The 12,344-nt window shown below is 43.0% G+C and overlaps 1 protein-coding gene across 1 annotated transcript in view; it reads right to left on the reverse strand.

The window, feature by feature from the left end:
• Positions 1-12,344, reverse strand: part of lrrc1 (leucine rich repeat containing 1) — a 390,137-nt gene that overhangs the window by 336,034 nt on the left and 41,759 nt on the right. Inside the window, exons 5-7 of the mRNA XM_070884885.1 lie at positions 7,645-7,719; positions 4,486-4,630; positions 1,109-1,227 (exon numbers count right to left, since the gene is read on the reverse strand). Of these exons, the coding sequence (XP_070740986.1) occupies positions 1,109-1,227; positions 4,486-4,630; positions 7,645-7,719 (339 nt within the window). The remainder of the gene's footprint in view (positions 1-1,108; positions 1,228-4,485; positions 4,631-7,644; positions 7,720-12,344) is intronic.

Below are 12,344 nucleotides of genomic sequence, written 5' to 3' on the forward strand. Positions count from 1 at the left end.
GAATGGAGTAGGGGTGGGGACCAGCAATTCCTTTAGACGGGAGTAGCAGTAGCATTGTGGTGAGCAGGAGCAGCACCGCGAGAGGAGCAGCCAGTAAAGGGGAGAAACCTGGGCACCTTACAGTGGGCAAATAGTGAAAGAATTATCCCACTGGAGATTGATCGGGGAACTAGGGAATGGATACCAAGGATTCACTCTGGAAGAGCCAAGAGGGAAGGAGGAGGCAGGTTCTTGAACTGAGGACTAATAGACCGTGGGATAGTTCGGCATATGTGGCTACTGAGGCAGAGATTAAAAATGAATTTAAAAGGGAAGAGGATAAATATTTGAAAAGGAGGAATATGAAAGGATCTCTTGGGGGATGGGGGTTACAGGGGAGAGCGAGAGCTCCAGGGGCCGAATGGACTCCTCCTGTGCTGTAATTTCTATAATTTTATAGAAACTCTCCTGTATCCAGTCCGAGCTCAGGGAATGGTTTAGAAATGTTGGTGCTGAGCTGGGTTTGGGACAGTGTGCCCTGTGAGAAGTTCCCCGAACACTGAGCCCACGGCCCTTTCTGCGATCTCTTGGTTTGGTTCAGGTCGGTCTGCACTGCATGGTTTTAGTGCGTGATGTCCAAGTACGGATCAGCTGTGACTGAGGTTCCCAGTTCAGAATTGTCTCCTTCACATGGAACCGGCATCCAAACCAGAGTCTAGGGAGACAGGGAGAGAGATGAGGCCTGTTAACAGTGGCATTGACTAGGAAGCCTGACCACGCTTTGTGTGGTGCAGGGGGATTGTGGCAAATAGCTTAAATGTATTTATGGGTTAGCGAGATAAGCACATGAAGGATAAAGGAATAGAAGGTTATGCTGATAGGGTGAGATGAAATAGGGTGGATGAAGCTCATACAGAGATTAAACATTGGCACAGACCAGTTGGGTCGAATGGTCTGTTTTGTCACTCGTAGCTGCAAAAACACGTCAGAGTGACAACATTGCCATTGTCATTCTACCTCAACCGAACTGGGGAGATGAAGGATGGGGAGAAGATACAGACACGCACACATAGTTTATTCTGAGCTACTGATGTAAGCTCAGCAAGAATTGTGAAATGGAAATACTGACCACCAGCTGATTTTCTGTGAGTACAAGCTCCGTTAGGTTTCCACATTCTCCAATAGCGTCCGTCAACTGAACCAAACGATTCTGATCGAGCTTCAGAATGGAAAGCTGCTTTAGTTTTCCTACAGGAAGGGGGGAGGGGGGAAAAAAACAAATCAGAAAGGAAACGTCTTATGGTAATTTATTAAGCAGTTATTTTGCAACTGAATGAGTTTTGAAATCTCATCTCTCAGGGAAGGCGCTGAAAGAGGTTTATACTTAAATGAGTCAGGGTCAGTAATGGCAGTCCCTCCAAGATTTATAAGCTCTAACCGTATGATACAGCATTAAGCTGAATTTTTTGGGACTCAGATCGATAGAGACATTAATTTGGTTCTAATCATTGTAGTACAAATAATATCATGATCTTCATTAATTAAAGAACCAAGAAGATTGTCTTGGGTTTATACCAGTTAGTGGAGGTTATCAAATCAGAGGTGCCTGCTTAACTGGATAAAGGAAATCTCAAGTCGGAGCAATCCCCTTAAAGGACAATGCACACAAGGAGGGAGCAAAGTCCATCCAATCTAGACTTTCCTTATTTCAGAGAATAAAATTCACACTCTTGGAATTTTCTTTCTAAACCATCCCAACTGGGAGAGTGAACTGCTCCCAGGCCCGTTCTGAAATGGCTACCAGAGTATGAAAGGACATCCTACCAGTTGTTACAATGCAATGGAGAAAAAGCTTTCAATATGGTACCGCATTTATGTCGCTCAGTGAGCAGCAACCAAGGAAACAGGAAATCAGAGCAAAGTAAAACGGAGACATACCGCAGACAAAAGTCAGCAATATACATCAAAGATGAGTGGCGAGCTTGAAGGTAAGCAGCTTTCTGGAACAAGTTTATACTTAAAACACATTGAGATCGTAAGCACCGCAAGTTCACAGCAGGTTTACATTATATGTCATCCACATTTAGTTGATATAAATGATCATCCACCAATACAAGCACGTTGTTTTATTTATATTCCACTTTATATAGAGGTATCACATCAAAAGGTAGGACTACTTCTGAGGGGAGTGCAGTCATAAATGAGGGGCAGATTACTTACCCCCATAAATGATGCAATTATCTTTAGTTACACTGGAGTGCTGTAATCAACATCCAGGATTAGATTACTCAATATAGTGAGAGCTGCCCGAGAGGCTCAAAGTGCAGGTCACTCGAGCAAGTAACATAGAAACATAGAACATAGAAAATAGGTGCAACAGTCGGCCATTCGGCCCTTCGAGCCTGCACCACCATTCAATATCATGGCTGATCCTTCACCTCAGTACCCCTTTCCCACTTTCTCTCCATACCCCTTGATCCCTTTTCCATATCTAACTCCCTCTTGAATACATCCAATAAACTGGCATCAACAACTCTCTGCGGCAGGGAATTCCACAGGTTAACAACTCTGAGTGAAGATGTTTCTCCTCATCTCAGTCCTAAATGCCTACCCCTTATCCTAAGACTGTGTCACCTGGTTCTGGACTTCCCCAACATCGGGAATATTCTTCCCGCATCTAACCTGTCCCATCACGTCAGAATCTTATACGTTTCTATGAGATCCCCTCTCATCCTTCTAAACTCCAGTGTATAAAGGCCCAGTTGATCCAGTCTCTCTTCATATGTCAGTCCAGCCATCCCTGGAATCAGTCTGGTGAACCTTCGCTGCACTCCCTCAATAGCAAGAATGTCCTTCCTCAGATTAGGAGATCAAAACTGAACACAATATTCCAGGTGAGGCCTCACCAAGGCTCTGTACAATTGCAGTAAGACCTCCCCTGCTCCTATACTCAAATCCCCTAGCTATGAAGGCCAATATGCCATTTGCCTTCTTCACCGCCTGCTGTACCTGCATGCCAACTTTCAATGACTGATGAACCATGACACCCAGGTTGGGTTGCACCTCCCCTTTTCCTAATCTGCCGCCATTCAGATAATATTCTGCCTTCGTGTTTTTGCCACCAAAGTGGATAACCTCACATTTATCCACATTATACTGCATTTGCCATGCATTTGCCCACTCACCTAACCTGTCCAAATCACCCTGCAGCCTCTTAGCATCCTCCTCACAGCTCACACTGCCACTCAGTTTAATGTCATCTGCAAACTTGGAGATATTACACTCAATTCCTTCATCCAAATCATTGATGTATATTGTAAAGAGCTGGGGTCCCAGCACTGAGCCCTGCGGCACTTCACTAGTCACTGCCTCCCATTCCGAAAAGGATCAGTTTATCCCGACTCTCTGCTTCCTGTCTGCCAACCAATTCTCTATCCACGCTAGTACATAACTCCCAATACCATGTGCTTTGATTTTGCACACCAATCTCTTATGTGGGACCTTGTCAAAGGCCTTTTGAAAGTCCAAATACACCACATCCACTGGTTCTCCCTTGTCCACTCTACTAGTTACATCCTCAAAAAATTCAAGATTTGTCAAGCATGATTTCCTTTTCATCAATCCATGCTGACTTGGACCGATCCTGTCACTGCTTTCCAAATGAGCTGCTATTTCATCTTTAATAATTGATTCCAACATTTTCCCCACTACTGATGTTAGGCTAACCAGTCTATAATTACCTGTTTTCTCTCTCCCTCCTTTTTTAAAAAGTGGTGTTACATTAGCTACCCTCCAGTCCATAGGAACTGATCCAGAGTCGATAGACTGTTGGAAAATGATCACCAATGCATCCACTATTTCTAGGGCCACTTCCATAAGTGTTCTCAAGCCTGGAGATCCACCCGCTAAAAGAAACTGAAGGCAAAGCTTATTGGGACACACTTATAGTTTGGGGCTAGTTTCTTTCAAATTTTATAAAGCCTGATGAATATGAAACAACTGTAATTTTCCTCAATGTGTTACCAAACCATAAACCAGACATGGAATTTTACAGCACAGAAAGCGGCCATTCAGCTCATCATGCCTGCAATGGGACTCTCACACAGCTCTACTGATGACAGACATTTCACACAAGTGCTTTATGCTTCGGTGTTCTCACCAAATTGTCTCTGGAGCAATCTTGCAAAAAACTACAGTATCACCTCTTGGGACAAACGATTTAAAAATAAAATCATCAGCAGCGGGAAGGGGAAGAGAGAAGATAGATTTAAAAAATTCTTGGCATTTAAATTCGAGAGCACTGTCAAATTAAAATAAAATTTTTGTTATACATACACAGAAAGTATCCCTCGATCATCAAGATATTCTCCCAGAAGACCACATTTCCCTAACTGATAGAGCTCCATAACAAAAAGCAAGGAAATGGAACCCGAGGAAATAAACTTGGTCAAAGCATATTGAAGCCCTCCCACACATACCGCACTAATTTCATGAAAGTGAACTTACCAATGCCATTTGGCAAAACTTCCAATTGATTCTGTGAAACCAGCAGATCAGAGAGCAACCCAAGACCACTAATCTCTTCCGGGAGTTTCTCCAGTTTATTTTCTGACACATCTAAACACAGCAAGTTCTTCAGGTTTCCAATTTCCTGTGTTAATTAAAAATAAAATGGAACTCATGTCCATACATGAACGGTTTCGTGATAAAGTGCACTGCTGAGAAGGGCAATCTCACCACCACCGATTTCAAACACACAAAAAAAAAGCTACTGTGTTTGTATTGGTAGTCAACCGTTTCCAAAATGGTAAGCAAGTACTTATTAGAAGTTTTTGCTAACTTAGCACCCAAAAGATTAAGCTAATGAGAAGTGAAAACGAATGTTCAGCTAACCAGATATTAAAAGATTAGCACATCCCAATTTCTTTTGAAAACACAAATTTAAGTTTGTATGTTAAACACACCTGCACAATTTCCTTCTAAGCTTCTTTAGCTATTAGAGTAGGACTCATCGATGATCGGCCATCTAACATCTGAATGGGTAGGTGCAGAGCGGATATTTCCCCTTGTTGGAGAATCTAGAACTAGGGGGCATAGTTTCAGAATAAGGGGTTGCCCATTTAAGACAAAGATGAGGAGGAATTTCTTCTCTCAGAAGGTCATGGATCTTTGAAATTCTCTACCCTAGGGAGCTGTGGGGGTGAATCATTGAATATATTAAAGGCAGAGATACACAGGTTCTTGAATTATAGGGGAGTCAAGGGTTATGGGGAGCGGGCGGGGAAGTGGAGTTGAAACCAAGATCAGATCTTATTGAATGGCGGAGCAGGCTCAAGGGGCTAAATGGCCTACTCCTGCTCCTATTTCTTATGTTCTTGTGAATCATAGAAACAAACAGCAGAATGATGCCATATGGTCCGTTGAGCCTGTGCTGACTCTCTGAAAAAACAGCAGTCGTGCTTAGACTCACATCACCGCTTTTTGTCCCTAACCCTCAAGTACCTGTCCAACTCCCATTTAAAATTATTTATGGAATCAGCTTCCACTACCCTTTCAGGTACAGCGTTCCAGATCCTGATAACAGTGAAAAAAAATCTCCTCCTCTCCCCTCTACATCGTTTTCCAATGATTTTGAATCTAAGACCTCTGGTTATTGACCCACTGGCCAGAGGAAATAATATACAAAATTAAAAATATTGTCTGCACTCACTTCCCATCTGTGCCAATTGACTTCCTGTTATGTTTATCACACTTTTTGTGCCAACTATTTTTAAACAACAAATTTCTACGTCACATTGAGAATGGAAAATGCCTACATTATATTGTCACTCAATGTGCAATATAACCTCCAGGTTGTGCTATTGGATTCCCACAATTTTCAAAAAGCTTTCAACATTTTTTTTCCATCCACATTTAATATTGAACCTGGCTATGGAACTTCTCACACACGTTGACTAGCAGCTTTCTCAACACTCTGTGCCAGCTTGATTTTTCAGCACAACTTCCATAAGTTAAGTATCAAACAGCACATCAATCTTTTATTTATTTTTCACTATGATCTTTTTGAAATGCAACAATGTTCATATTTTTCTTACTCCTGTTTGACTTAAAAATCACTTTCACTGAAGTGTTATTTGGGCTCTCCAGCTATTGGTCCTTATGGCGGTGTCTCTTCTCAGACTGTCGGCTGCTTACCCATTCCAGACAGCGCCCAATAGCTAACTTTGGAACACAAAATATTTCAATAAAGCGTAAAATCTATCTTGCTAACTTCTGATGTTTCGCAGGCCTCAGTTCGCTCACCTCTCCAGACTCCTCTCTGGGACATGGCGATACTTGCCTCTGCCTTCTTTGATGGCAGCATACCGTAAAACCCGGCACTTTTCATTCCATCTGAACCCCTCCCGATGACTTACGTAGATACAGCTGCCCATGACCCAGCCTGCTTCTTCGCACCCCTGCAATTACACTGGGGCATCTCGGCATACCTTATACTATAGTGTTCACCCAAGCCTGTCAAATGAGCAGCATTTCTAATTAGTACTCCACCCACCTACTTAGAAAGCTGCTGTACTTCCTCCCCCTGCCACCCAACAGGACTGGTGTCCAGAACCCCCTCCTTCAATCAGCCACCGTTTCACTTTAGAACCAACTCCCCCATCACAGTCAGCATGACTTTTGTTTTGAAAATCCCCCTCCCCACCAATACAAACAATGTCTCTCCTCCCCGTTTCAACAAACACCCCCTTCCATGGAAAAGCAAATCCCTCTCCCCACTTCCATGCCAACCTTTCCACCTGTGAAAGGATCGCCAAAGGCCGACAGATTTCTGTATTATACTGTATTTATTGACTAGTACATTGCCGTATACCAAGAAAAATGTATTTGTCTAAATACAAGCTCTGTTTTCCATTGGGTAGTGGTACTTTCAGAAATTAGGACAGAGGTTTCCTTGGGCGAGTGTTACCCAGAGAGAGAGGTTTGAAAACCGTTAAGAGCTAGAAACAAATAAATGTACTCCAACAGCTAGATACATTTGATACTTGTGAAGGCAATGAATAGCGGACTCCATGAAAACAGAGCATTATACCTTGGGAGAGGAAAACAATTGTCCCCTCTAACCTTGAAAAGCATGCCTATTTTTGACTGAGGCAGCCATGGAGAGGCTCTCAGCAGTACTCGCATCTCCTCCTATCTAAAAGATAGCACAGAATCACCAATGTAAGAATGAGGAGGTAATATTGATGTGATAAAGTTGATCACAGTAAAACTGAAATATGATGAACCTTTTAAATAAATCTCCATAATTCAAACAGCAAGCTTTCCAAAATGTGGAATATATAAAGTAGCTATCTCAGTTTTATGGCAAAACATAAATATAAATGTGCCAGCTTTTCCAGCCGAAGCATGCTCAAATGGAAATACAGATGGGCAATAAATCAAAGACCTGTACAAACAGCACTTAGAAGGGCAAGGGCCAAGATTGAACTTGTAATTAGCTGAACCACAGCAAAGACAGAGTACCTGAAAAATCAAGAGACAAAGAACAGGACAATTCCAATAGAAAAGTACCATTAAGGCATGGATGTTTTTTTTTTGGTGGGGGGGAGGGGGGAGGGGGGAGGGAAGGGGAGGGGGGAGACAACTACTGCAGAAAAAGCTTACCGCAGGCAGTTCCACCAGTTGGTTCCCATCCAGCCACAAATCCTTCAAGTTTGAAAGCGATCCAGTAGTTTCTGGCTACAAATAAAAAGGATAAAAATTCACTAATCACTGCTATACAACTATGAAAATTGTACTACTCACTTCACATCAGAAACATTCAGAAATTAAAATATATGTATGTATTTTTTAAATTGAGATACCTCATAATATTTTCTAAAGCACTATTTAACCTGTCAGTTTTTGGCAAATATTCACAGCAGATTATAATTATTTCAGTAACTGCTCCATCATTGAGGGTGAATGTAGAATTGCTGACTGACAATTGACTTGCAAAAACAAGGAATGGATAGGTTGAGTGTGCAGCCGAAACACAGCACTGGAACAGAGACAGAAGAACAATGCAAAACTGGGGGCTCGTTTGAGGCCAATTTGATGGAGTGACATTTACCGTTTTAATTTTTCACATTATGTATTAAAGCTGGAAACAAATGTGACTGTTATGCCGGGAAAAGCAGATATAGTTCCTAAAATTGGTTGAACTGTTACAATGGAGACACATCACTTGGGCTCGTTTGTTTCTGGAAGGGATATAGTGGACATGGGAAGAATAGTAGCAATCTCTCAGCCAATGACTTCACACTTAATGTAAATGTAGAGAGCACCACACAATCATTCAGGTACCACACAAACTACATATCAATCCACTCAACAACTTAAAGATCCATAATCTGGACCAATTTGCAAAGTGCATCGATAGTTCCTTTCGGGCATTTCCTTTTTTTTTAACATCGGTTTTAATGGAATTCAGAGAATGTTTAATTTAGTTAGCTTATAAATTGCATTCGGAATTAGCACACTGGAAGAAAGGGCTGTTTCATACAGGCAAAGAAAAGTAATCCTTGTGATCTTAACATGAAAATCTATTCTACTGAATTGCACCACAGTCCAAAAAGCTACAGAGGCGCTACATGGGTACTCTTACGGATGTCTGAGCTGTTGTTCCTATTCCCTGAGCTTTCAGGTAAGCAAGCCATTTAGCAGAGACATTTCCAATGCACATGATGCAGCGGGATTTCAGTGTGGTGTTTTTAGGCTTTACTCCGATACTTGCCTTGTGCTCAGCGTCAAGGACCATTCCTGTAGGTGCACTCCCACTTCTCCACGAGCGGAAAGTATGACTGTACACACACTTTCCCGTACTCGAGCACTGCCCGGGGTGGGTCAAATAGAAACCCTCATTACTGTACTTGGCATTACTGGATCTAACAAGTCCTCTCGTTACCTCCCAGATTTTGGATAACGGAAGAACAAGCCACATAAGCTACAGAGCCAGTTTATTAAAAAGTACAGATAAGCAACAACAAGATCCAATGCAGCAACCTACACTATTTTTTTTTTGGAAACAGCACAATTATCTGCCACTCCTTCCCAGGTATAAATAATAAAAGATCCAACACTTTTCTAACGCCACGGATAAAACTAAACCTGGACCTGTAACTCTTACGTGTGGGGATCAGACAGCTATTGGACTACCTCTGCAGAAGGTACAGGGAATTATACATTGTAAATTCCTGAATCGATATTTGGATTTAATTTTGCCAAGTCATCCATCATGCTGTAGTTGCAATTTCTGGTCACAAAGTGGCTCCGTGGAATGAGTTTGTTGTATTGAATGTCTCACCCGCTCTACGTCTTGTACACAAAAAAAAATCGTATTCCTCAACTGACTATCTCAATCATGCTGACAGCAACCCAGTATCAGACAGACGAAGCTCACAGTAAGACAGTACTTGGTCCTTCCAATACTCCCTTAGACGCATCTCAGCCTCATTAGGGCCTTGCAAATTTATCCAACTCTTCGCGCAAATGTAATAGCACTACAAATCTGAGAATGTGTAATGTTACAAAAAAACACAAAATAAAATTAATTGCAAATCCTGTTGACAAAATCATGTTAAAATTAATGTGTTATTTTTTTTTTTAAATTGAGTTTAAAAGCACATTTGCTTACTGTGGCTTTTTAATTGGAGTAAAAATGGGACTTTGGTTTGGGTATGTATTTTTTTTAAATTCATTTACGGGATGTGGGCGTCGCTGGCGAGGCCAGCATTTATTGCCCATCTTTAATGAGAAGGTGATGGTGAGCAGCCACACTCCGTGTGGTGAAGGTACTCCCACAGTGCTGTTAGGGAGGGAGATCCAGGATTTGACCCAGCGACGATGAAGAAACGGAGATATATTTCCAAAGCCTTTCCACCATCTACAAAGGCACAAGTCAGGAGTGTGATGAAATACTCTCCACTTGCCGAGATGAGTGCAGCTCCAGCAACACAAGAAGTTCAACACCATCCAGGACAAAGCAGCCCCATTGATTGGCACCCCATCCAGCTCCTTAAACATTCACTCACTCCATCACCGACTTACTGTGGCTGCAGTATGTACCATCTGCAAGATGCACTGCAGCAACTTGCCAAGGCTCCTTCGGCAGCATCAGTGGGGAGTATTCCATTCCCACAATCTCTACCACCTAGGGGGACAAGGGCAGCAGGAACCACTGCAAGTTCCCCTACAAGTCACACACCATCCTGGCTTGAAAATATATCGCTATTCCTTCATCACCACTGGGTCAAAATCATGGAATTCCCTTCCCAACAGCACATCACAGACGGCAGCGGCTCAAGATGGCAGCTCACCACCACCACCTTCTCAAGGGCAATTACTAATTGGAAAAAATGCTGGCCTTGCCAGTGATGGCCACAACCCATGAATAAATACAACAAAAAAGTCAGGATGGTGTGTGACTTGGAGGGGAACTTGGAGGTGGTGGTGTTCCCCGGCACCAGCTTAAAAAAAAGTGTTGATGGATATGTGGGCGTCGCTGCCAAGGCCAGCATTTATTGCCCATCCCTAATTGCCCTCGATAAGGTGGTGGTGAGCCACCTTTTTGAACTGCTGCAATCCACGTGAAGAAGATACTTCCATATTGCAGTTAGGGTGGGAGTTCCAGGATTTTAACCAACAACAATGAAGGAACAATGATACATTACCAAGTCAGGATGGTGAGAGTCTTTGGAGGGGAACTTGGAGGTGATGGCGTTCCCTTGCGCCTGCTGCCCTTGTTCTTCTCGGTAGTAGAGGTTGCAAGTATGGCAGGTACTGCTGAAGAAGTCTTGGCAAGTTGCTGCAGTGCATCTTGTAGATGGTACACATTGCAGCCACGGTACACCGGTGGTGGAGGGAGTGAATGTTGAAGGTGGTGGCTTGGGTGCCAATCAAGCGGGGTGTTTTGTCTTTGATGGTGTCGAGCTTCTTGAGTGTTGTTGTAGTTGCACTTATCCAGGAGTGGAGAATATTCCATTCAACTCCCAACTTGTGCCTTGTAGATGGTGGAAAGACTTTCGGGAGTCAGGAGGTAAGACACTCACTGCAGAATACCCAACCTCTGACCTGCCCTTGTAGCTACAGTATTTATGTGGCTGGTCTCGTTAAGTTTCTGGTCAATGGTGACCCCCAGGATGTTGATAGTGGGAGAATTTATGATGGTAATGCCATTGAACGTTATGAGCCGGTGGTTAGACTTGTTCTGTGGTGGCTGTCTTCACCTGTTGGAGATGATCTTTGCCTGGCACGTGTGAGACACGAATGTAACTTGCCACTTATTAGCCCAAGTTTAAATTGTCCAGGTCTTGCTTCATGCAGGCACAGACTGCTTCACTATCTGAGCAGTTGTGAATTGAACTGAACACTACAATTATCAGTGAATATCCCCACTTTTGATCCTATGATGGAGGGAAGGTCATTGATGAAGCAGCTAAAGATGGTTGGGCCGAGGACACTGCCCTGCAGCAATACCTGGGGCTGTGATGATTGACCTCCAACCATCACAATCATCTGCCTTTGTGCTAGGTATGACTCCAGCCAGTGGAGAGTTTACCCCAATTCCCATTAATTTCAGTTTTACGAGGCCTCCTTGATGCCACATTATCAAATGCTGCCTTTATGTCAAGGGCAGTCATTCTCAACTCACCTCTGGAATTCAGCTCTTTTGTCAATGTTTGAACTAAGGCTGTAATGAGGTCTGGAGCAGAGTGGTCCTGGCAGAACCCAAACTGGGCATCAGTGAGCAGGTTATTGGTGAGTAAGTGCTGCTTGAGAGCAGCAGTGTCAACGACTCCTTCCATCATTTTTCTGATGATTGAGAGTAAACAGATGGGACTGCAATTGGCCGGATTGAATTTTCCTGCTTTTTGTGGACAGGACATACCTGGGCAATTTACCACTTTGTTAGATAGATACATACATACGAGTGCTGCAGTTGTACTGAAAATGTTTGGCTGGAGGTGTGGCTAGTTCTGGAGCACAACTTTTTAAATTCTCTTTCCTCTCTATACCAAACAGAACTCCAACATCTGATAACCACTGAAATGATTTTGCCTCTGTCTGGCTGTGGAGGGCTAGGGTATGTGTCACCTGATCACATTCATACAAGGGAAAGCAAATCAGAGCCTGGGTTAGGTGAGGCAGCAATATTCTCAAGCCTCGGACTGGAATTGAGGGGTAAGGGGCCGGGCCCTGGGATACAGTTATGTCTGTATTAGTATTGTTGCTATATGCTATTTGTATTTATTATAACTAGGCTCCAGTTTTGAGTGTACGTTGGTGGACTAAACATTGCTTGATGCCCAACGACATTTCTGTTG

The sequence above is a fragment of the Pristiophorus japonicus genome, chromosome 7, assembly GCF_044704955.1.
Source record: "Pristiophorus japonicus isolate sPriJap1 chromosome 7, sPriJap1.hap1, whole genome shotgun sequence".
NCBI lineage: Eukaryota > Metazoa > Chordata > Chondrichthyes > Pristiophoridae > Pristiophorus > Pristiophorus japonicus.